Here is a 26,399-nt window from a genome sequence, read left to right as displayed (position 1 = left end):
TTTTACAATGTCTTACAGAGTAACTTTGTATGATTTGTATCGATTTCTCTTTAATGTTGTCTACATTCGTATATAATTTCTCTTTAATGTTGTCTACATTACAATCTTTGAATTTCTTTGCTGTAATATTTCACTTTGGTCTTACTTTTGAAAGGAAATTTTCAACAGGTAGGGTTGGGACCAACCCCTCAACCACTTTGAAGAAGGATGTTAATCTCAGGACCTGGCATCTCAAGGCAAGAATTGGCAGATTCAGTTTCTCCTTCATTTGGGCGACACAGCCTGGATCACAGGAGGTGTAGTCACTGCATATAAACCTTGCAGCTCTCCGTTGTGTTCTTTCTAAGCACTCAATGTCTTTCTGTAGATACGGGTCCCATACACAAGCAAAGTACTCTAATAGATTGACCGTACCAATGCAATGTATGCTGTCCTCTTGCAGTTTTCAGGGCAGAAGTTGATATTCCTGCATATTGTAATACTAGTGCAAGTACTGTATTTGCCTTCTTCACTGATCTGTTGATGTCCTACACGCATTAGTAGGACCACTTGAGGTCATCTGCTACCGGTATACAACGTAGTGAGTCCAAACAAAAGTATGGATGTTGTGATGTGTAATTTACTTGAGAATGTGCCCATTTATGTGAAAAAAAGTATGAGGATTTAGCATCAATACTCATAACTTGGCATTTGTCAGCATTGAACCTCGTTTCCAAGTCAGTTGCTCATTCTCCAGTTGAGAACTCTTGAATAAGTTGTAAAGCATGTTGCCAATGATTCTACCGTTTCTATGAATAGACCACTCTTACCAATATAAAGGTAAGTGCATTCTCTCCACGTTCATGAATAAAAAATGGCGCAAATCAAGTGCGAAATTCAAAGTATGCAACTACCTCCATGGGTGTTTTGAAGAGCACAACAGTGGGCCACGTCGCCAGACCTCCGATATCATTGTCGCGATCCTCCCAAGGTCAGCTCACATAAGCAGTTCAAGGTTACGTTAATGGGTAAGTAAAGTTGCCTAGCAACACGTATCTAGACTTTTATCATTCCAAGTTTCGAAGTTACTAGTCCGATAATCTGCATTATGTGTACAGCATGTACATCTACAGCCATGGTGGCAGCAGTTTCTGAGATAACTTTGTGTTTATGCGCTATTTACATTTGCATGCCACCTGTGCCAGACTTTGAGATATTCACCATGGTTCGGCCGCAACGTATGCGTGTTGCATCTGTGTGTATGTGAACGCAAATTCTATCTCTCGCTAGTTTCGCACAGCATGGAGTATATCGAGTACCGCGCTCTCATAGTGCGATGTATACAGCTCTCGTCCGCGCGTGGACGTGGTAGAATCATGGCATGTGCGCTAATCCATTCATAGGCGGCGCATGGCGGTATGTCGCGAATTAGAAGCATGGGCATGTGGGGTCGAACGATGGGCGCAGCGCAGGTGTTCGAATCATGCTAGCTATAGATGGTTGAAAAATGGGCAACTTGCTTTAAGTTTAACTTGACTAGTTTAGAGGTCTACTCCGTAGACGTAGAGTAAAACCCCTAATTTTCGGACACTTAAGCTTTTTTGTAATATTTGTTCAACTCAAATAGATTTCTAATACTCTACAATATTATATTTCTAAGATAATAATGTATGTTAAATATATCGATCTACTTTTTCCAAATACTGATTTTGTTAAATACAGGATCATTAAATTTCACAGAATCCCCAAATATTATCACCTTGTCAATTCCCCAAAATTCGGACACACGTGCAATGTAAATATGCATAGAAATCTACAAGGCCGCTAAAAAATGAGCGCGCGCCATACCTTGTTGGCGCAGGGTTGCATCGGGGACGTTGCGGTGCCCGTTCGTGTCCGAATTTTGGTGACTCTGCACTTGCATTCAGCCCCTGTACATTTATGCACTGCATCAGCACATACGGAGATTTTGTTTTTCTTTTGTGTTTTTGAGGATACCATCACTCTGAGCTTCCATTTATTTAAGCGAAAAATCTCGCAACAGAACAGCATAATTTTTCAATATTCACTGCTTTTTCAGCAACCCTGATTCTTTACACGGGACCTAATTCGCACGCGGTGTGGAAAAGTTGCGCCGATTCTGCGTTTTTGACTGCAAAATTTGGGATTTTAGGTGGATTTTTGGAGGTGACTCAGGCACTTACCTGTGGTGAACAAGTGTGCCAGTATGTGAAACGATGTGATATGCGTGTGTTGTGACAGTAGAATTTGCTGGCTTGTGATAAGTGATAAATTTAAGTCACAAGTGTCCGGATTTTGGAGGCCGGCAGAAAATTGGGGGTGTTACTCTAGTCCTTGTTCTTGTATCGTTTTGAATTTCACCAGCCAGTTTGTGGGTTTCAAACAGAAATCTTAATCAGCTAACTGTTGATGTTAGAGTTTATTTCATTTCACTGATGTTAAGACAACATACGGCTAAATCGTGATATCGGTCCCCTCTTGTTCTGTGTGTGTGTCTTCACCATGTCCATGACCATGTGCAATACTGCAAAGTCTATGGAGTTGTTGGATAGCACTAACAATTAGCAGTCATCGACATCGGCTATGCTATGACGAAATGAATGGCAGTGAATGGAGTGGGATAATGCCCTACATACTTTTAACTGGCCCTTCTATCAGCTAACGTTACAGTTACACTTGTTACAGCCCTTTTTTTTTTTTTCTTTTTTTTTTGCACAGACAGCTAACGTTATTCGTTTGTGTGTAGTGTGTCGCACGGCGTCTGGTCGGCCGCCGGGCTAGATAAATCCGTGTTCAATATCAGAATATCAATCATCATGCCGGGTTGTGCTAATGACACCATTATAATGTAATCTAATTGTGGCATGCCCTAATTGTAGCCTTATTTCTTCTGTTCTAACTTGTTAATTCTAATCTACTTCTTCACTGAGACGAGAGCTAACGTTAGAGCCAGCTTGTGGTGGGTTTGCATTGACCGAAAGATCGGTCTGTATCTGTCCGTCGGGGAATGTTCCGCGGAGGGGTCGGGCTAACTCGGCCCACGGGACATCTCGTCCCACCCGTCGAGGGTGGGCCGAGTTGTCCCACCCGTTGGTATCGATAGTGATCGTGAGCGCTTGTCTGTGTTTGACTTTATTTCGTCTTTATGACGTCTTTTCTAATCGTAATTTTAATGGATATGTGTTCAGTGGTTTCTGTAAAGAATATTTTCCAACTTTTGGGGGATACAACGACGTAAAAATGAAATTTCAGACGTTTTTATCGCGGTTCGCGATCCCCATAGGTTCACGTTCATTTCGCGCGGTGGGCTAACTCGGCCCACTAAGTTTTAGCTGTTGTTTTGTCAGTAAATCTCCGTAAAACTATCAATTTTATCATGTATGAAGGTGTATTCAGGGTTCCTTCAACTAATTTCATCTTCGAGGGAGTTTTATTTTGCACATGTTTGGTGAAATGTTGGATATTTGTTCGCATGATTTCATCTTTGCCGTGTCCGCACCGCACTGGTCACGCCACTGCAGCTCGCTCACACACACAGTGGCAGAGCTGAGCTGGCAGCGCCATGCCCACTCGGGGAGGCGCGGCGGCGGGGCGCGGCGGGGCGCGGCTCGTGGGGCGCGAGCGGCAGAGGGAGCAGCCGGCCACTCCGTACCCGTATTAACTTTTTTAGTAGAAAAGAAATCAAATTATGTAGCAGATCATTCGATGTGAACTACTTGAAGGTCATTATATGTATTTGATTTTAACTGTTAAATGTTTTTTTGTTGTTGTTGCTGATTTTATATATAGATCTGCGTTCTACTCAAAAGTTATTTCTGTCCAATGAATGTTACATGTTTCTTAATAAAAACAAACAAGCAAAAGTCAAAGGGGTGAGTCTGTTTATGGGCATTAATTAATAAATTGTTTGATATCCAGTGGTCAGTTATTTACCTGTATAGATATGGATGGTTTGGTTGAATAGTTGATATCATGAAGCTGGTAATGAAATGTAGTGCTCGCTAGATTGGCCTTGTTTATGATTGTAGGGCCTACCTTTTGTGTGTACTTTCAAAAATAAAAAGGAATTGTTTTTGTTTTGATGACATTGCCATTTTTGCCATGGGAATCCTTACCCTAATTCAAGAGAAAAATCCTCTGCCACCTGTAACTGCATGATAATGGCCAACCATCAAGTTCTTTTTTTCTTTTTTTTTGTAATTTTCTTTTTATATGTACATGTAAACAGTGTATATCTCTCTCTCCCTCTAGCTATGTTATGTACACTGTGATGATCTATTGAACCAAACTTGGACTTCATGCCTTAGCCCTATTATACGTGTTAATCTTTTACATTTTTATTTATTTGTACAAAACAAGGCTGATTATAAAATTCTCAAATCCTTTCTTGTCCTGCACTCATACTGTTGAATTCATGCACATTTTTTTTTTTAACAAGCAGCAAAGATGAATAGCTTCTCTATGGTCTTCCTTCTCAAGCACGGTACTGAAAGTGTTGTATGATTTGCAGTCATGCAGGGTCACAAAAGAAACATTACAACATGCACTGGTAGGCATTGGCAAGGTCAGATGCATATAAGCTCTCATCTTCCTTCACAAAAAAAGGTGACAATTCACAAATGTCACGTATAGCAGTGTCCCAGCATAACGAATAGTGTCATTTGAGTCACATGATAATTGCCAACAATACAACATGCATCCAAATCGTGTTTTTATGTGTGTGTGTGTGTTGTGTGTGTGTGTGGTTTTTTTTTTTAATTCAGTATCAATCACGTCGTTGATGCTGGGGGATAGACAGAAAAACAGCAAAATGACAACTGCAAACTGCACGAGGTTGGAATACATATTATTGAGTCATCCTGGAAAAACAATATCAGAAAAAATAAAAGACAAAAGAAAATCAGAAAAAAAAATGAGTCAAGCAACCCCCTATAGAACTAGGGCCTATATATGCACAGCCTTAGCAGAATATAATTAAAAAATATATATATATATAAAATATGGTTGGAAATAAAAGAAATATGTATATTATGATAGAATTTGAAATTGTTAAGAAATATTGATAATTAATTTATAGGGACATATAGATATTATAAAGTCTGGCAAAAATAGTCAAAATTATGACTGATTGCCATTAAACCTAAAACAACAACAAAGAAACCCTTGTCCTTGGCATAGGCTAGCTCGCGGTAGCACACCAGCTTAGCCCAATTCACGCGACGTTGCAGCAAAACAGAGTTGAGTTGAAACAAGTTGCTCCCTCTCTATATAGCTCTCAGCTCAAAGTTCAAGACAATGGATAGGAAAATGCCAACTGACTACTGCATAGAAATTAGAATTTACTCACGCGAGAAAATTGGGAAGTGCAGCAAATGACGCCTTTTCCTCCAATTTCAACCACCGCCCGTATCCGTAGCTACGTTTACGGAGTGGCTGGCTGCTCCCTCTGTGCCGTTCGCGCGGGTGCCCCGGAGTGCCTCGCCGAGAGTGGGCATGGGCATGGCGCTGCTCAGCTCTGCCACTGTGATGTGTGAGCGAGCTGCCGGTGGCGAGACCGGTGCGGTGCGGATACGGCAAAGATGAAATCATGCGAACAAATATCCAACATTTCCCCAAACATGCGCAAAATTAAATTCCCTCGAAGATGAAATTAGTTGAAGGAACCCTGAATACACCTTCATACATGATAAAATTGATAGTTTTATGGAGATTTACTGACAAAACAACAGCTAAAACTTAGTGGGCCGAGTTAGCCCACCGCGCGAAATGAACGTGAACCTATGGGGATCGCGAACCGCGATAAAAACGTCTGAAATTTCATTTTTACGTCATTGTATCCCCCAAAAGTTGGAAAATATTCTTTACAGAAACCACTGAACACATATCCATTAAAATTACGATTAGAAAAGACGTCACAAAGACAAAATAAACTCAAACACAGACAAGCGCTCACGATCACTATCGATACCAACGGGTGGGACAACTCGGCCCACCCTCGACGGGTGGGACGAGTTGTCCCGTGGGCCGAGTTAGCCCGGATCCTCCGCGGAGACTGCGTCTGGCTTCACGGATCCCCTCCGTATACAGACCGAAGTCAATGATTGCGGCTCCTGCGTGGAGCAGTCGCGCACAGATCAAACGTTACGATAAACCAAATTTCAGACAGCTTTTTTACATTCAAACAAGTATGACATGACATGACACATTATGCAGCAATATTTGGGATAAATTTCTCACATTGTGCAATCGAAATACTCACATAACCTCGGTTATAATGCAGAAATTTTATCGATATCGCAACATCGCCGTTCGCGAGCAGTAAGTCGCCATTTTGAATCTGTAACAATTGCTAAGCCAATCACATGCGAGGTACGTGTTTTAGTAAAACAAACACGTAGAAACTACTTCGCATGTGATTGGCTAATAGATTCATAGTGTATGTTTCTACAGTTTGAATGTGACGACGCGACAGGCTGTGTTTTACGTTGAAAATTCTCCTAAAATGTTGGATTATTCATTAATCTGGTGAGTGTAACGTATTCTTAAAAAAATAATTTCACCATACAAGCTTAAATTTGCCGACCTAGGGCCGTGAATTAGACGCAATCGAGAAGGGTGAGGTACCTCACCCAATTTTCCATAGAGACAGTGGTTAAGAACATCCACACAGCAATGGGTACTGCAACCTTCCGTCTGTCTACGGAGGACAGCGTTAATGGCAAAATATAAAAGAGTCCTCCGGACAGACGGATCTTTCTGTCTAGGTTTGCATTGCTCAATCAAAAAGCCCGACCTGCCTGCTGCAACAAACAGCAGCAAGGGGCAAATCGCCGGGTCACGTACAGTACGTACTCCCCCTCTGTACGTACTGCGCTGCGTAGGCGTAGACAAGACAAATGTCCACTTCCTTGGAGCGTGATCCGATATTCACAGCTGACCTACGAGCGCTGCTAGCTCAGAGTGGCAAATACCCACACAGCGACAGCCAGCTCTGAATCCCAACCTATGTGAATCTTTCACTCTTAAAATGAAATATAATTGTACTCACGTCTCGAGCAGATTTTGCCGACAGTTAACAAGATGCACCTGCGTCAACTCTGTCTCTCAGATTTGACAGCTGACAATTTCGCTGCAATTTGTAGGCTCCGAAGCGTTTGCAGTGTGTATGAATAGGTGCCTGGCGCTACGTACGTACGTGTACGTGTATATGTACGATAGATGTGTGTAGGCTCAGCGAGGGTAGCGATGCCATGAGCTGCGATCCAAGTGCGCGATGCTATGACCTCCTAAATCCTAGAACTTCTATGGAAAGTGTATTGCATAAGAATTACTTCCGGGTTAAGGTATTCGAGTTGGCTCGCGCGAAATCAACATGGCGGGTAAGTTTTTGTTTGGTACACGCTGTTCACGCAAGGCATACGACATCACGAGGCTGTTTATTGTCTGTATTTGACATTTTGTATGGGCCAAATACCGAGGTTGAGAGTGATTTATTATGAGGTTATCCTATGAATAGTATTATGATCATGATGAGTGGATCTGAACCAGCCAAAAGAGTGGCCAAGACCGGGCCGCAGGCGCTACTAAAGTAATAAATGGTGAATAGGTTGATAGGCGATGCGTTTGTTTGTCCATTTTCCATCTGAGAAGATGGGTGGAATTACAGCCCATACAGTCTGTAGCATAAATAAATCATATTGAGCTACGCTAACTAAGCTGGTCTCAGGTAGCGTGCTGCATGTTCATAATGCCATACCGGAGGACGAGTAGTTTGAGTCTGTAGCCTGTAGGATGCTGTTCTATTTTTTTTTTCTCTCTTTCTTTTTCTGTCTTTTTTTTTTTTTTTTTTTGGGGGGGGGGGGCAGTTCAGCTTCACTCTTATGTCATTTATCCAGAGACTCCAACCCCAAGCCCCTTCTGATCTGGAGATTCTCCCGCCCGAAACCCCTAGCAAACGGGAGATTCCAAGTCGACGTGTGCGAAGCGCGAAGTTCCTAGGATTCTAGATGTTCTCTGGTGCTATCTAAGGCTTATTTTTTCAACATACGATAGAAATAAGTAAGAAATCCTTTCCACCGGGAGACACAGAGCCAGGGCGGGAGAAATCAAATCTCAAACGGGAGAACGGGAAATTGTGCAAAAATGGGCTTTCGGCGGGAGATCTCCCGTCGAAAACGGGAGAGTTGGAGTCTCTGTTTATCTTACTATTCTATCAAGTATACACACTCCCACGAACACACACACGCAATTTCCCTTGTTTTGTATCGGAGGTGAGAGTGCTTCTATTGCTCACGGGAATTTTTGGTTATCGCCAAATTACAATTCATCTACAACTGTATAATAGCTGAACATGGATACTGGGTAGCAGAGCCCTTAAAAGGGCTCTGTAAGTAGACGTCTAGTTATGATATAGCGCCATCTCAGGTAAACTCTCCGGTTTAAAAAAAAAAATCCAGGGCTGCTCTCTGAAAGAGGTACCGTAATTCAAGTGCTCTTTCATTATGCTAGAAAAGTGAAATTCTGGCTAATTTCTTTCTTTTTTTTTTTTTGATATTGTAGTCCAGAATGATGACATGAAGTCTAGTAGTCTCCTTATCCAGTGATGACGAAACCAAACGGAAAGATTCATAACTTTTGAACTGATTGTCCAATTTTCCTCAAACTTTTACTGATCAGTGCGTTCTACTAATATTGCTGCGTTCACAATATTTCATTACAAATTTGTATATAGGCTTTGGTACCCTTTTTTAAGTTAAAATAAGGTACAAGTTTGCCTTAGGGAATTCTAAGATTAGATGTAGAACCCCTACATTCAGTTTGTTCTGCTAAGTTCTAGCATCAATGTTAATGCGAGATAGAAGAAGGTCTTTAGTCAGTATGGACCGATCCCTTCCAAAATGTATCACACAACAGGTTTTGTGTCATTTTGCCATATTTGTGACTCAATAGGTGCAGTGGCAAATGTGGACAGTTTACGGAGTGCTTTGGAAGAGTTTATCTCAAATGCAAGTGATGTCATCGAATTAAAATTGGGTAAGTACAGGTACATGCACGCTGTTCCAGTGGAGATGTACTGTTACTGTACTGATGTATCTACACTATTCACAAACACTAATGAACACACAAATAGAAACTATGCCCAAGTCATCCCAATCCATTAATGATATTCAGTTCATCATGCCAGAATTTGAGTGAGCCACAGTTCTATCTATTTGTAGCTCACCTGAGCCAAAGGCTCAAGTGAGTTACTACGATCATTCATCATCTAATATCTGGTATGCATCCTGTGGCATGCAGGATACATAAACTTCTTACATTACGAGGGAGACAAAGCCCCAAATTGAGGAATCTTTACCAATTTTCTTCTCTATGAACAGAAGGGATAAGCCAAGTTAGTGTTTAGTAGTAAATGAGTAAGTAGATTGATCCAGGGATGGCCCCATTGGCACCTGTACCAAATTGTTGGCGAGTTTGTACATTCTGATCTTCTTTTTTTAAATGCGTGGTCAAATTTCTACATAGGCCCTACTGTAAAAGTGGATATATGTATATATTTGTAGGAGTATTTTTATTTATTTATTCATTATTATTATTATTTTTTTTTTTTGCGCTCACCTGGGTAAGATGAACTTCACATTTTTTTTTTATTCTGCAAAATCAGTCACATAAATTAGTGGAGTATATGGCACGCAAAAATATTCGCATGCTTTTATTTTAGCTGTAGCTTCTGGTTGTCTGAAATACATGAAAATGTGCACTTTAACAGTACTTGGAAGGTATATGCCAGATTAGGACAAATGGACACCATGCCCCCCTGAAGGCCCTTAAAGCCACCCCCTCCCCATGTTTGCCAAGTTTTTAGTTAATAGCAAGAATACATGGAAGGTAAACTTGTAATACTCAGCACAAGACCCTTGGGTCTCTTGCTTTTTAAAGCTATTCCTTCAAGTAATTTGAATCTTTTCCCCTTTATCATGCATGTAATGTGTACATTACATGCACATGAACTTGAAAAGCAAAGATAAAGTTGAGATCATGAAGTTTGTTTTCGCAATGTATAATTTCATTGGGGGAAAAACTACAAAAGAAAGAGTTTTTAAAAAGAGAGACTTTGGACAGATGTTTTCTGTTGGTCACTCTTTATCCCCGATTTGTTTCATGTGCAGTTCGTTCAAAAGAGGACATTGAAGATGACAAGACATCATTTCATCCGGAATTTACACATCAAATCTTTGGACAAAAGTGAGTACGGACACTTTCAGCTGTGGAAAGAGCATCTGTAATATTACAGTGTACATGATTTCATTTATGAATACATATTATAATGTATTTCAAATACAAAGTGAAACATATTTGCCACTCATTTGATGGTAGTGAGTATTGGTCATGGAATTGTGATATGTTGAGCAGTGAGAGTCTGTTATATAGATACTTAGTGCTTCAAATATTTAAGAGTTCCATTTCTTTCTGAATACCATTGCTAACCCAAGGATATATCAATCATTTTTTAGGCTCACTGTGATGATAGTTTTAAATATCTATATGAATTGAGGGAATGCAGCAATATTACTATTAGTAGAACACCTCAGGGAAGTTTGAGGAAAGTCAGAGCATTCAAAAGTTATGAATTTTTAAAGTTTTTTTGCAGCCACTGCTGGATGAGAACACTATAACGCTTTGCGATGTCACATATGGACCACAATATGAAGAAAATGCAAAGAAAATTCAGCATGTTTTCACTTTTTAAGCATTATGAAAGAGCACTTTAAAATTCATTTTTAATTGAGGGAGTGAGTACTTTTATGTAAAAAATGATAGTTTGGGGGATTCTCTTCTCATGCATGTACATGATCGCAAAGATCGTGAAAATGTGAAAATATTGATTATATTTAATCATAGAAATCAAACTTATTTCATTTTTATTTTCTGAATGAATAAGCATTTCTATGCACATTTCTTGTTTTTATTTGATAAAAGTTTGTATTATTCAGAAATAATGAAGAAAGTTCATGATGTTGCTGTTCCATTTACTGTCCTTATACAGTGAATTTGATATATCTGTATACTGAGCATGAGTCATCATGGTAAAATTCGGGTAAATCAGTTGATTTGTGCTGTAGACATAATGCATCAAGAAGTCTATCAGAGCATACTTTTGTGGTTATATTGCATTATACAACACCTCAGAATGATGTCGAATTGTGATTGGCCAAGAACATGTCACATGACATTCAATAGAAAATACCTATCAAACTCATTGAGAGTGACAGCCATGCAATAGGCCCCTGGCATGGGCCTATTGCACGGCTCGAAGGTACTATAGCACGGCTTCGCAGGGGGCTACTATTGCACGGCCGCTCACTGTAGAGCTCTATCTGTGGCTCACACTAGCAAAGCGCCAGCAAGCTACGTGCTGGCCGGCTGCGCTGCGCTGCCGGTAAGTCTCACAGACCAGGCGCAGCGGAGTACTGCAACGTTAACGTGTACGCGCAGCTACCTTACCTAGCTAGTTGCATGTACATGCGGCCTTACCTACTGCTGTGTTTTTACTTTTGACTCTGATCTGCTACGTGGACCACAGTGATCCCAAAATCGAGACTTCATTTCAAGTTGAGAAACCGTAATTTGATTATTTTTCTGTGTTTTTATACAAAATCATTTTCGGAAATAGACAAAGTCTAGACCTACTACTAACATTAGATCTACCGACATCTCAGATCGGCCTAACAGTCAGGCCTAACTCGATCTAACGTTAGTGTAGAATGGGTATAGATCCCTGCAGAGTTTGTGATTCCTGTGACTGTGTGGTCGAATCATGACGAGTGTTTGAAAGCAGTACACAGGGTGGTTTACAATTCTCGGCCTGATTGTTACATTTATTTTTGGGCCTTCATGAGTTGGCGGTCACTAATTTAGTACTGTGATTGTGGACAAGGTGTTGTATAAAACGAATAATTTATGATTTTGTTCGTGCATTGGGGCACGTAATATCGCACTCGGCGCGAGATTCGCCACTGGTCTATTCAACGCGGCGCTACGCGCCTTGTTGAATAGACCAGTGGCTTATCTCGCGCCTCGTGCGATATTCGTGCCCTGATGCACTCACAACTCATAAATTATTCGTATACTATTTGGGGAAAAAATTAAAAGAAATTTAAAAGAAATCTGTAAAAGCCCAGGCAGTCAAGTTGTAGCCACACTTACATATACACACTGACTCAACATCACTGATTATGTATCAAGCTGTGTGTGTGACACACTGCTATTAATTAACTTGGTGTTGTGCCTTTGATTTCAGTGAGACCATTTTTGGGTACAAAGGCCTCAAGGTGCAGCTGTATTTCTCTGCAGCGAAGCTCACGCCATACATCAACCAGACCTTCCAGGAGAAAGTCAGCCCCAAAAAGTTTGAAGGGGTTCAGGTAAGAAATACACCTGTAGCTCAGTATAGGAATATGTATGATGTTCAAATATTATGCATTGCCTAAGAAAATGCCTGCAATGGAGAAGTTAAAGCTAAACTTAAGTTCTCAGAAAGGCTCAAATTCATCTTCTACCATTTGGAATTTGCTTGCAATGTATTGAAAGGCTCTTTCAAGAATCTTTTGTGGCTGACACAATGTAATAGCAGGATAATGAGTTTTGGAATATTTTGAGATCAAACGTGTGAAATAACAAAAGGCGGTGTACCCAACTTCCATTTTCGACCATTATATTATATGCTCCTTTCTACTGTATTATGACATTTCAGGCAGACCCAGTGCTCAAACCCATTGTTGAGAAGCTGGAAATCCAACCTATGGAGAATCTAGACCGTTTTATCTCTCAGCTGGACAACGATGACTCGTTTCAGCCAATGGGAGAGCTTCTCCACTCCTACTCCATAGAGGAGGCAGAGCAGGGAACCACACGACACTTTGAGATCTACAAGAGCAGCATCAACACGGCGGGATTCCGCGACTTCCACGCCCACCTCCAGACGTTCCTCTGGTGGTTTGTGGACGCCTCCTCCTACATCGATGTAGATGATGAAAAATGGATGTACTACACTGTGTAGGTTGAAATTTGCCCTTGTAGCTCTCCTATGTGAATCCCTCCTTTTAAATCTTTTCAGCTTGCCACCAAATTCCATCAGGAAGGCGATGGTGCTGAGTGCCTTGATACTTGTTAGATTTGTGCTTTTGACCAACTTTTGCCATAACAACTTGAATTCCCAGACGTCTTTGTGTGATATGAGGTTTCATTTCATTTCACTTATTTCATTTCCAACAAATATGCAGTTGCAATAAAACATTTGAATACACATGATTGCAAGGAAATAAGACAACATATTGGTATTAAAAGAAAATTACTGTGAACTGAAGTACAATAGATGTTGTGACTTCTATGGCATTTACTGAATCAAAATTTTTGGCATTGGTGGACATGTCGTGTAGAACAATGGATATCTCCTCTCAAAGCTCCTCTCTTTCCTGTATAGTGTCTGTCTGGGAGGATACATTAACCACACTTAAGAGTGTATCTAAGAAGTGTCACTGTGTGTTTTTTTTCTTCACATTTTACATCAAATGAATATTTTTGTAGAGTTGATTCTGCCAACAAATTGTAAAGACATGCTGTAACAAGAATTACGACAAAATGCAAAATGAAATGGCAGTTGGAAGGGCTTTGTTGGTACATAGAAATTGGAGTAATGCTCAATGCTTCTGCTTTGATTTCTTGCAGATTTGAGAAATACCCTCACAACGAATCAAAGAGGTATGCCACAGTGGGCTATGCGACGGTGTACAGATACTATGCCTACCCTGACAAAATCAGACCCAGAATAAGGTTTGTGACATTGATTTTAACTAGACCAGGTCTTCTTTCATTCATTCATTCTTTTTCTTTTTCTTTTCTTTTCTTTTTCAGTGAGAGTTCTTTTTATTTGTACATCTTTTGTTTTCCTGTAAAAGCAAAGAATGCCTGAGCTGGAGCTCAGATATGAAAGACTCGAGTTGCGAGTAAAGAATTAATTTCTCATGGGTGGATACTGTGTATTTTTGAAACCTTTGTGTAGTATGAAGTAAAACATTAATGCGCAGATGATCTGAGGAAAATACAAGAAATTACATAGTGAAGTTTTTCTTGAATATTATAAGAAATTCCCTCAGTCTGGACGTACAGCTGTATCAGGAAGTACAGTATTCATCGCATAATCGGGCATCTGATAATCGGGATCCTCGCTTAAATGATATACGCTTCCCAGAAACATTTCCAACGCACGTTATTTTCACTGGATAATCGGGCGGGGACCTCTGATAAACGGGACAATTTTTCTCCAAGCGATCTTTGATTTTGTTAATATTTTACACAAAAAATCTACCAAAATACCACAACAATATTTCAAAGATTCCGTATCAGTTGTCGTTTACAACAAACTTACAAAGCAAGCTTCGGATTGGTGTGTTTTGACCTCCGTCCATCCAGTACATACATGCACAGCCACGAAAGCGCCGTGTATAGGTATCCATGCCATTGCAAAGCACATGCCTTCGCGAACATTCTTCTCCCCTACATAAGCAAAGCCATGTGCTCGCTTGCAATTCCTACTCGACTCACATCCAATAAAAAACATGCCTCGCTCATTCAGCCCAGGCTGTGTGCGTTGTTTAATCTCAGTCATACACTCTGAGGGCAAAGTCCATTGTTATCGCGCGCCTCCGTATCTTGTTATCTACTGTCTTTGGTTTCAACTTTCAATACAGCTGTACACTGTGATCTGTGTGTACGTCACAATCTTCCTCCGTTGTGACTGGGCAAAAGTTACGTGATTGAAATGAGGGCTATGAACAGTTACGTATTCAGTGAAACGGGGGAGAGAGTTGGAGGGAGAGCGTGAAAGATGAGAAGGGTTCAATGTATGTGCGAATACGTAACGTTATATGAATCTAGACTATGAGCTGACATTGATTACGTGTACACGCGTGTTTGACAGAAGAATCGAACCCGGTTGCGATTACTCTACATCATTGCGAGAATGCAGGGAGAGCTGGAGGGTCGCACCAAGGGGTAGCGTGTTGTGTATTCATGTACATGTACAGTACGTCAGTATGCATGTGTGTGTGTGTGTGTGTGTGTGTGTGTGCACTATATGTACATGTCGTATGCCGTTAGTGTATGGTGAGTACTCATCGCGAAATCGGGCACCTCGCTTTAATAAAGGGGCCGTGTTTGCTACTCCCAACCTGTCCTGATTATGCGATGAATACTGTATAGCAAAGAGTGTGAATTGAATTTTATACATTTTACAAAGACCTCAAGCCTTTCAAATCATTTGACCGAGGAAGAACCCCAGAATAAACAGTAGAAAGGATAATAGACAAATACTTTTCTGTTCAAATTCACAACGTCATGTGTAACCTATTCAACATTGATTATTTTTATTGTTGAAATTGTCCGGCTCTGAAAAAGGACTTATCAGAATCATGGTTTATGCTGAATGTTTAGTCATGTATTGGTTAGTTTTAGTGATGTCTTATTCTTTACTGCCATATTTTTTCTTGCAGTCAAGTTTTGGTCCTGCCTCCCTTCCAGAGGAGGGGTCATGGAGCTCAGTTGCTTCAGACCATGTACAGAGACTTCAGGAAAGATCCCATTGTCCTAGATATAACAGGTAAAGATACAATTGTAGCTGTTATAAACACTACTGTAAAACCAGAAATTTTTGTGTATATGAAACTTGTGCAAATTTCGCAAGGAGCGGAGATAAATTCGCAAAAATATCTTTCTACACAATGCATTGAATGCTAGGGGCAAATTGCGAAAGTTTCATGCCATGAAAAAGGCTGTTGGCTGCAATTTACAAAAGTTTCATGCCACGAATGTTTCTGATTTATCAGTATTTACATTAACATTGTGGCGACTGAATTTCTGAAATTGTTCAACTTTTCTGACTAAGCTGTATGGTGGTGGTCAAATGCTTAAATAAGTACACCAGCATACAAAATTTGTAGAGAATTATGCTGTAACTATCAAGAGATGCATGAATAAATGTCATTATGCTGTTAAATGGTTTTACTGAATTGTTTCTTCTATCACGACTGACTGTAATATAGTACAGTCAAACCTGTCTATAGCGGCCACCCAAGGGAGACGGAAAAAGTGGCCGTTATAGACAGGTGGCCGCTATAGACAGGTACTCCAACTTTGAGTGCATTGCTTACATGTACATGTATCATCGTTGTATCCTTACATGTACATATACAGTGTATGTGTGTACGTATGCATAACCGTGTGTTTCATGCATTTAATCATGCCGGTGTATATGAAATTGTTGCACAGTAGCATGTTTATTGTCGTGAAGAATCGTGCATTATTATGACTGAATGAGGGATGAATGCAGCGGTGGCGATCACTGAACGTTGCTCGCACGGCTACCAAACAGAAAAATACGCTGAATTATCGGCTTGGCTACGGCTCCATTGGGTTTTTGGCCGCTATAGACAGGTTAATATCTCCCGCGGGAAACAAAATTTGTGGCCGCTGGCCGCGTTAGAGAGGTGGCCGCTATACACAGGGTCTTTAACAGGGCTTTTCTCTCGGGGGGATTTTGCCGTGGCCGCTATAGACAGGTGGCCGCTATAGACAGGTGGCCGCTAAGGCAGGTTTGACTGTAAATGCATTGCATTATTGTGACAGAGGGCAATATTTTGAAAAGTTAATTTTGCAAATATCACATGATTTGCAAAATATATGATGTGTGTAGGCATAATTTTGCATACTGTCCCTTGAAGAACAGGTAACTGAATCATAGTTGTGTTACATTGTACCTTAAAGAAGTACTGAATTTCCAGAGGAAGGTGGTTTTTCTGTCAATGTAAAGATTTTGAATTGTTTTATGCAGATGAGTACTGTTCAGATCATGATAAATTGATATTTTGTGTCCATGTGAAAAAGCACCCTGAATTTTATCTGTCTCTCCTCTGAGAAGACTCTCATGTCTTTCGGTCTGTTTGATGTAATCATTGTCAAAGTGGTGAACAAAGTTTTGTTTCTCTTGGGGTAGAAAGTGGAAATACCACACATTTAAAATTGTACTTGCATGTAACAAAGCAGTGTGCTAATTGAGCAACTTCCTATACAAATATAGAATTTGTGAGTTCCAGAAAGACTGACATTTTTTTTTTCATTATCATGGTTTTTAATCAGTGGAAGACCCATCAGATGACTTTGTGAGGTTGAGAGATTACATCGACTGCATGGAATGCGCACAGTTGGCTGCGTTTGCTGCCCCCAACCTTGTGAAGGGTTTTAGTGAGGACATGAAGAAAGAAGCGCAGGAGAAACTGAAACTCAATAAGGTAGTGGAAACAGCTCAGAATCAGTGGGATAAACTAGACCTTGGAAGATTTTATAATGTTTTTCTTTGTTCATTTAAAGATCGTCCCATTCACACCTCGTAGGTGCCCTTTACATTGTCTGTTGTGATGGTAACATTGAAATTTTCCTTTGCAGAGTTTCAGAAAAATACACTGGCCACATTTTTGTGTTAGCTGGAGAAGTTCTGATCAACCATGTCATATGTGATCAACGTATTCACAGAAATAAAAACCAAATTTCAACAGCATGCCTGGAAATTATTTGAAAGCAAGATGTTGTAGATAAAGGATTTAGAGAGAGAGAAAAGGGTATGTGACCAGAAGTTCCTTGCTTTCTAGCCAGTACATGAACAATTTGAGTCATAGCAGAAATATTTTAGGACATCAGATTCAGGCATATGTACCAATTTGTGTTCCGTTTTCATACATCACATAATTCCAATCTGGATTCAGGGATCAGTCAAGATTCGTGAAAGTAAAATGCACACAAAAATTTTAATCTACACAATGCGTTGAATGCCAGTGACGGTTCATGAAAGTTTCTTGCAACAAAAATGGCTGTCGGCTCCAATTCACAAAAGCTTTGAGCCACTATTCACATTATTGTTTCTGGTTTTACAGTAGCTGTGAAGTACAAGTGACTCAAGTCGTACTTAAAGGTTTCATGCAGATGCACACCTGTGTTAGATAAAAAAATATTAAAGTGCATTCAACTATGCTTCACTATTTTGAGAGAAATATTATATTATGGAGAAAGGGTATATCAAAATGGCATAAGTTGTGAAGCACTGTGGACACAACAATGTGATGGAAATTGCTACATAAAACCATGACTATTTCACAATCCCTGTAAATACATACACTCTTTCTTGGATTTTATGACAGAAACAAGTGCGGAGGGTGTACGAAATCCTCAGACTGCGGATAACGGACTACAGCAACAAGGATGAGGCCCGAACCTACCGACTGGATGTCAAAAAGAGGCTGAACATTCCCTTCCAGGTTAGTCACCATGGTAACGTAGATGACTTTGGAAAAATGTTCAAACTTTTGTGAACTCTACAGACATTTATTACATGTATTTAAAGAACATGGTGTCCCACAGTTTGTGGGACACAGGAGATGCTTTCGCCACTGTGATATTTGTAAGGAAATTTCATGTATTCCATCAAGTTTGGGGTGCAGTGAAATTTAAGACATACTAGGACTGGTTGTATGTACAAGTATCATCATAGAGCACAGTGTTCTGATGATGTGGTGAGTCTGCCAATATGTACCACTATCCTTTTCTTTTCCCATGGATGTGCAGCGCTTAAAATAACCAGTTAAGGATATGTGTTTTGTGAGGTGAAGGGTCAAATGATTAGGTTAACCAAACAATTATCATTTCGTCGGGTGAGACTGAGAAGGGCGTTAAGTTGCCACTAAACCCATAGTGTTCGAGACAGCTTAATGCCCTTCTCATTCTCAACTGACGATTTGCTCTATGTCAAGAAGTTTAGTTCAAGTAGATCCAAAGGGATGCTATTCATGGCGTCTTAAACTTGCTAAGAGGTAAGGCTGCTGTGAAAGACCCATATGACCATTCTGTACACCACAGAGACACTAATAAGTGTATTAGTCTTTCTTTTAATACATGTATTGGGACTCCTTTGTTCTCATGATATGCTTCCACTCACATTCTCTTTTCTTCTTTTGTTCTTTACCTCTACCCATTTTTTGCCCCATTGCTTATCAATATATATAACTCTCAGTAATGTTCACTTGGTCTCTTTCTCTCCTAATTGCCAAAATCTCTCTTAGAGCGTGTTTATACAGAGAAGCAAAATACGCGCTCATGCCGGCTCATGCCAGCTCATGCGAGAGGACCTCTCGAATTTTGCTCTGTATAAACACGGCGTATGCCGGCATACGCCGCCAAATGCAGTCTCATGCGAGAGGTTCCGTCCGCCACCTTTTGAGGTGGCCGATGCGAGAGGAGCCTCGCATATTTTGCTGTGTGTGTATACAGATGACCGAAATTCGAGAGGTAACCGGAAAGGGCGTATTTTAATATTTGTCATGATCGAACCACGTCTTCTCCTTCTTACTGAAAAACTGGATTTCAATTGATCATTTGGCCGGGTTGTTGTCAAAAGGAACATTACAAGAATGACCTTCAAGCTTGGTGGTCCTGATGACTTTGCCGGTGCCATCTTGATTTTTTTCATTTTTTCCCATCATGCAATAAACTGCACTGCGAACGTGACCTATGCTTGACCCCAAAATTCGAGAAGTCCGGTTCAGCTGAGGTCCGCTCGCATCGGCTCGCATCGGCTCGCATGAGCTGGTATTTTGACTTCTGTATAAACACGAGAAATAAGCGCTCATGCGGGAGGTAAAATACTGGCTCATGCGCGCCGATGCGAGAGGCTCCTGTATAAACACGCACATATATCTCATTTTGTTTTCTCTTTCTCTTGCTCATCTGCTCTTACCCCACAGAAGCAGAAATCTGACTATGAGAAGCTGAAGAAGGTGCTGAAGCCCGAGGAGCTGTCTGCCGCCGAGGAAGGGACCAGCCTGGCGGAGCGGCACGAGACCCTGGAGAAGTGGTACCAACTCCTCCTGGAGGACTACAGGAAGGTCCTGGACCGGCTCTCCATGTCCTGAGCCCCCTAGGTCTCCCCACTACCGTCCTGCACATCTGTACGAGACGATCCACATGGGGCCATGGCTCTTTAGAGCATCCTTTCCTGTCATTTTCCAAGTTGTAACTTCCGTGCTTCAAAATAACCTTTCAAATGACTTTGTACAGCAAGGATGTATCATTTTCATTGTCAGGGTCAGTAAGAACATAATTCCCTGAAAGATGTCGCACACAAACTTTTTTGTGCTATCTGGCACCCAGGTGTATCAAAATTGTGCACAAGGTCAGGTGCTACAGCATTTGCACAAGTCATAGTGCCGATATATGTTTGTGCTTTACATTTGCTTGTTCTTGATTTTATGTTACATTTTTCCTCCTGATGTTACACATTTGCATATAGTGTAATGAGGAATGTAGCAATAGACTCAAAGTCTGAAAAATCAAAACATATGTGCTTCTTCCTGCAGACAAATCTTGTAACCTGTGGGCATAATGAAGTAAACATATGCTAGTTGGCCTCAAGGTTTATTCACATGTTAAGTAATAAAAGCTGCTATAAGTTATTGCATACACCATATATTTAGCAAGTCTAATTTTTCATGTATCGGAACTTCTCAACAATTTTGTGAGTGGTTAAATTCCCGATTAGCACCAAACTGATGAAATTCGCAAAAATAAATACCTCGCGAAATGTATGGTGTACATACAGTACTCATTAGGATCTAGTTTACTTGATGGTTCATCAACAATATCACTATCCCCATGTTCAAGCCATTCTGAAAAAAAAAAAAGAATCGATATTGACATTAATGACACCTAATCTACAGTCAGGGTTACTTGTGTGTTGGTCAGGATGGTTGTGAGCGAGTGTGCCATACAGCACACAGGAGCTGGGTTGGAACTGGAAATTGAATTGACATTCCAAGACACTACATTTACAGATTCACTTTATCACGTAATGTGTTGGCTTGCTTACCTAGTTTTAATATTTGAGGAGATGCCAGGACTGATGTGAAGATACTTGTGTTACAGAAATTGTGATGGAAGTATTTGAGACATTTTGATAAGTGTGCGATTGTTTTCTTCTGGAAAGTACAGAATGGTTTACTTTTTGCTCGCTGAGCATTTTCACATTTGAAAGGCACAGTTGCATTCACAGAATGAGCTGTATCATTGTTACACATTGCAGGAATATGTGGAATTTGTGATATGAGAAAAAAAAATGCATACTAAGAATAAAAAGGGAGTCTTTTAACCCATTGAGGACGAGTCCCGAGTATACTCGGGCAGGTGTCTATGGGAAATGCGTGTTGTAGCAAAATCAGTCCGTCCTCAACGGGTTAAGTGGGAAATCTGGACAAAGTTTAATGTTAGGTCTGGGTTTGGATCATGTGAGGACTGAAGGGGAAGGAACTTGTAAAATAATGCACATAATGTAATGTAATTTCTACCTTTGTGTCAGCTTTGAAAATAGAAGTGCAGTAGCACTTTAATGTTGATTTGTTGTCATGGCTCAAACCATGTGACCAAAATGTACCATGAATTGTAACAGAATTGACCCCATGATTATAATGACACACCTTCAGTCTAAAAAAGAAGGTAGAATAAATTTCATTTCATTTCATTTCATTTATTTCCACTTTCATAATTGGTTTACAAACTTTGCATAAAAAAGCAAACAGACAGACAAACAAACAAACAAAAATACATAGTGTCAAATATGATAGTGGCGGAATCATGAGAAGCACAAAGTAGGCTTATTGAAAATGATCCCTTAAGAAATATTGTGATGTAAATATATGTAATCATTTATAATCATTGGTTTGTAACTGAGTTGAAACAAACATGAATGCAAAATACGATAAGATTTACAACTTGAATCAATAAAAAAACGGATACGTGTAGATATGAAAGTAGAGAAGAAAAGAAGAAAACTCCATATTTAACTATTCCTCAACTTGTAACTTAATTGCATCAAAAAGATGTTGTTTATACAATCTTTTAAATTGTCTTACGGTCTTACTGATCCTGAAAACTATATTTAAATTATTCCATAAAATAGTACCTTTGTAAAATATTGATGACTGCGTACAAGATGTGCGATTTAATGGGGGATGAATACTCTGAGCGTTTCTGGTATTATAATCATGAATTGAACTATTGAGAGTAAAATAATCAGAGAATACATCAGGGAGAAAACTATTATTAAGTTTAAACGTGAATATTGCAGACTCTAATGAAATTAAATCTTGAATGGGTAATATTTGAGTTTCTAAAAACAGAGGTAAACTGGGGGAAGCATATGTTGAATTGGTTATTAAACGCACTCCCCGTTTTTGTAATTTATGTATTCGATTAATATTCTTATTAAAAGTGAATCCCCACAAATAAAATGAAGCATAATTGTACTGTATTTACTGTTTGCTTTGAAAAGGTGCATCTTTATGTCTTAACTGCCCACCTGATTAAATCACATGTAGGGCATTAATTTATCAAGGGCAGAGGGTTATACGGGTCCGATATACAGGCGATACTGATCATAACAGACATGGATACAATGAGATTTTGTTTGAACCAGAGGATTTGTCCAGTAAAACTGTCATAATTTCCCCTGTTCCCTTGCTTTGTTTTAAAGAGAAATGTAGTAAGCAGAAAATTCTTGTTGTCCCAGTTGTCTCGCTATAACAGGGTTCGCTTGTAGCAGGAAGTACTTATAGTAGATGGTTAGATTTACTTTTTGTTTATGATTTCTTTGTTTGTGTGAGGAAAGAAAAAACAAACAAAATGTACTTACTGTGTCATGAAATGACAAGGCCTCAGAAGGCTGTCAATTAAGGTTGAAACACTTGTAGCAAATTGTTAGATGGCCTTTTTTTTTTCACACAAGAGGGTGCTCCTGAAGTACTACTGGTAACGATGTCTGTAGGATCTATGCTTTATTTTGGTGTATTGACCATTTTTTTTTTAATGAGCAACCAAACAAAAATAAAGATGGAAATACTTCAGATTTTTACCGAGTGCAAAATTGCAAGCATGCAATGTAAAGGGACACATGCTACAATGTCACATGAAGAGTGCCCCAAAAAATATTTGAGAGAAAATGGAACGAAACCTAGTATCATACCTGCCAACTGTTCAGTTTTAATCTGAATATTCAGATTTTTCACTGAAAGAAAATGCAGTGTGTTCTTTTTTTTCTTCTAAATATCTGTTAATATTGTAGTAAAGTATATGAAATTTATGAAAGTTCAGATTTTTAAATAATTTCTCTTTGTTTATTAAATCTCAGGGTTGGCAGGTATGTAGTATGTATCCGAGTGCAAGCAGTGGCGGATCCTCTTTTTTTTTGGTTAAAACAAAAGAAATAAAAGGGAAAAAATGGGGGGGGGGGTGGGTGCGTGCACCCCCCCCCCCCCCCTTAATTTTGCAAAGACGCCTCCCCTTTACGGAATTCCTGTATCTTGCCCTGGCAAGGTTTCATTGGATGTGCAGTTCATGTACTTAGTTCTGTAGGGATATAGTACATCCATAGAAAACACTTATACCACATGAGCACTTGACAAGTCATTTCTGTACTGCAGTTATTAGAGTGATGTCTGCTATTATAATGAAATGCATTTCTTAAATTTTTCTTTATCCACCTAGCTCTGACATGACTTTGTTAAAACACGAATTTCCCTGTGACCATCTTCATTGTAAGGGACTGTAGTGTGCCACAATGGATCTCAATGATATAGGACCTGAACTTTCTCACTTTGCTACATTGAAATGTTGCTATCAAGGAGTTTGTTGGAACAAGAGTGCCATGTAGCTTCATGTGTCACGTGTGGTGACAGAATTATGCCGAAAATGCTCCTTATGATGATTACAGTGGACTCCCGTTATAACGAAGTCCTCGGGACCGGCATTTTTCTTTCGTTATATCGAAATTTCGTTATAACCTAACAAATAAACAGTAAAAAACATAAAGCCGATTAATTTTGCGATCTGGATTTTTATTTCGTTGTAACCGGAATTTCATTATAACGGTGTGCGTTATAACGGGAGTGCACTGTAGTACATTTGCCATGTCTTATTTTTGTACAATTTCAGTCGAGAATGAAAAATGGAGTCTCGCCTCCCACCTTTTACATACATTTTCAGCATCACTGGTAGCAGTAACCATTATTCCTCATATATTGATTTGTTTATTACAAATGGTGGGCACTTACCTCATATTAGGTAGAGTAAACTTTGAGTACCAATAGATTGACATGTACAGATACTTTTTTGTTGGCATTTTTAAATGTCTGTGTATTCTGTGTTGAAACAATTCAAATTGCCTTTTGACATTTGCAAATAAATGTGATGTTGGCTTAAAGAAATAAATGCTGTATTTATTGCAGTTTCTGTGCATACTATTTCATTTCTAGTAATAATGTTATATGGACTGGCCATAAAAGGGGGATACATTTTATTTCCTCAAGTAGAATTGTACATTATTTTGCCCAGGCTGAAGATGAGGGTAATATGATTCTAGTGAGGACAATTAATGTTGTATCGTATACAAAGTATCCCCCTCAAGTAGCCAGTCTATATCATTATTAATACCCATATCAGGCATCTTGAGCAGTTATAGAAATTAGTACAATAAGTAAACATTTTACAACTTCCCAATAATAATGCCCACTTGGTGCCAGCTTCAGCTCGACACCACTGCACTGCATCCATACCATGCATGCACTTACACAGCTCAGGCAAGTGGCACACCTGTACAGCGCACACAGTCACACACAAGCTTACACACAGAAGGCAGCTGCAACGACCGTCTTCTGTTAACGTAATGGAAATTGTCTTCAGTTGCGAAACTCTCATCAATTGTAACTTTTCATCACATATATATATATATATATATATATCTATACAACGGTGAAAAACGGTGAAATAACGGTGAAAAAGACTGCAGACTTCTGCATTTGAAGTAAGCCTGGATAGTATAGTACACTGCATATGCAAATATGTGTATATCTAGTACAGATAAACGGTGATGCAGAGGACAATTTGCACTGAAATCACGTAACTTGCATGTCATGTTACTGATTGTATGATTGTGTTGTGCAGTGTGCAGATTGAAACTGATGATGTGTGGCTAAAGGTTTGTTTAAAGAATGTTGATTCAATATCAATTCCATTCATGGAGATTTTTTTTTCTCCTACAGCAATATCTCATCCTATATAATTGCTTTCTGTGATATTCTTAAATACGAATAAGTTGATCCCACGTCCCAATTTGGTGAATACAGGTGTCTAGGCAGTGTCTGTACATCTGTGTGTGAGTGAGTGTGTGTGTGTGTGTGTGTGTGTGTGTGTGTGTGAGACTGTTTGTTTATTTTAACTCTTTTTTTTTCTGTTCAGTCATTTGATTTCAGGTTTGTTCTCTCCCACTTTCCTGTTGATTAATGACACAGCAAGAAGCACACAGTCACTACAATACAGAAGGCAGTTTACTCTGAATCAAAGCCACATAGTTTAACGGTATATTCATGTTGGGAACACTTTATTGATCATCCTCTGTCCTTCTAGCCACTTCTGCACAGCTGTGAATAAACTTTTACTCGGCTACCACACTCCTTTGATAATCATGATCACATTTCTCAGTGCAAGAGCAGAAAATTAAATCTGTAGAGGCAGGCAGAGACAACACATTTTGATGCATCTATCTCAAGAGCAGAGATTTGTACAAATATCTATCAGAAGATGTACATAATTGACCAGAAGATGTAAATAATTGATAGAAATAACATCCCTGTCTTGTTTCCATATCAACATGCTCTGTGTTCACCCAAACATGTTCTTGTCAAAATGAGAGAAAGGTAACGCCATCAACACTATGGCTGAATGCACGAGTGAAACTGTTTCATGAATGCTATCCTCTTGTCCATCCTCCACAAAGGCAGGAGCTTACAAAAGGCATCCACTGCTTCCAAAGTCCCTCTGCAGCACGATTCAAATAAAGAACGATCAGCCAGTGTTGAACACAGCCCTTGCAATCTGTGGAGTCAAACAGCAGAGTACACAGGAACATGTAACAATGTTATCAACTCCATTTTAACCGCTTAGAATTGAATATACATGTATTAGAACAACTTTGCACAACGGCACAAGTCCATAAATATGCATGCAAAATGTATGATTTTATTTCATATATTCACACTGCTAAAATTCTACCATGATAAAGGTTGGTGAAGTAAAACAAGATGGTTTGTGTAAAGCTGCCACTAGCTCAAAATTTTCAAACATTATGCACACATAGTTCACCGAGAAACATTCCCCTTACATCTTGTAGATAACAGTTTACAAAACTGCAAGCAATCATTTCATTCAACGTGAATAGGCCAGTGTCGAGAGTCACAGGTGATATCAAGCTGGGG

At 39.6% G+C, this 26,399-nt stretch overlaps 2 protein-coding genes across 2 annotated transcripts in view; one reads left to right on the top strand and one right to left on the bottom strand.

Moving 5' to 3' along the window:
* LOC139722529 (electrogenic aspartate/glutamate antiporter SLC25A12, mitochondrial-like) overlaps positions 1-7,160 on the bottom strand; it is a 42,647-nt gene extending 35,487 nt beyond the window's left edge. The window contains exon 1 of the mRNA XM_071633816.1: positions 7,049-7,160. The gene's annotated coding sequence lies outside the window, so the exon portion shown is untranslated. The remainder of the gene's footprint in view (positions 1-7,048) is intronic.
* LOC139722598 (histone acetyltransferase type B catalytic subunit-like) lies at positions 898-20,012 on the top strand. The gene is made up of 11 exons (XM_071633899.1): positions 898-970; positions 5,417-5,557; positions 8,950-9,033; positions 10,167-10,242; positions 12,299-12,422; positions 12,752-13,053; positions 13,726-13,830; positions 15,549-15,655; positions 17,191-17,342; positions 18,246-18,362; positions 19,845-20,012. The coding sequence occupies exons 1-11, from the start codon at positions 898-900 to the stop codon at positions 20,010-20,012; spliced, it is 1,449 nt and encodes a 482-aa protein (XP_071490000.1).
* The last annotated feature ends 6,387 nt before the right edge of the window (positions 20,013-26,399 follow it).

The sequence above is a fragment of the Diadema antillarum genome, unplaced genomic scaffold, assembly GCF_040938485.1.
Source record: "Diadema antillarum isolate AM-2024a unplaced genomic scaffold, OU_Dant_1.0 scf00000167, whole genome shotgun sequence".
Taxonomy (NCBI): Eukaryota; Metazoa; Echinodermata; class Echinoidea; order Diadematoida; family Diadematidae; genus Diadema; species Diadema antillarum.
This window is presented reverse-complemented; position numbering and strand designations above follow the sequence as displayed.

Excerpts from the sequence above, each read along its gene's own strand:
- LOC139722598 (XM_071633899.1), top strand. The coding sequence starts at position 898 with ATGGGTGTTTTGAAGAGCACAACAGTGGGCCACGTCGCCAGACCTCCG. Across the intron at positions 12,423-12,751 it reads AAAAGTTTGAAGGGGTTCAG|GCAGACCCAGTGCTCAAACC; the intron begins GTAAGAAATACA and ends ATGACATTTCAG. Across the intron at positions 15,656-17,190 it reads CATTGTCCTAGATATAACAG|TGGAAGACCCATCAGATGAC; the intron begins GTAAAGATACAA and ends GTTTTTAATCAG.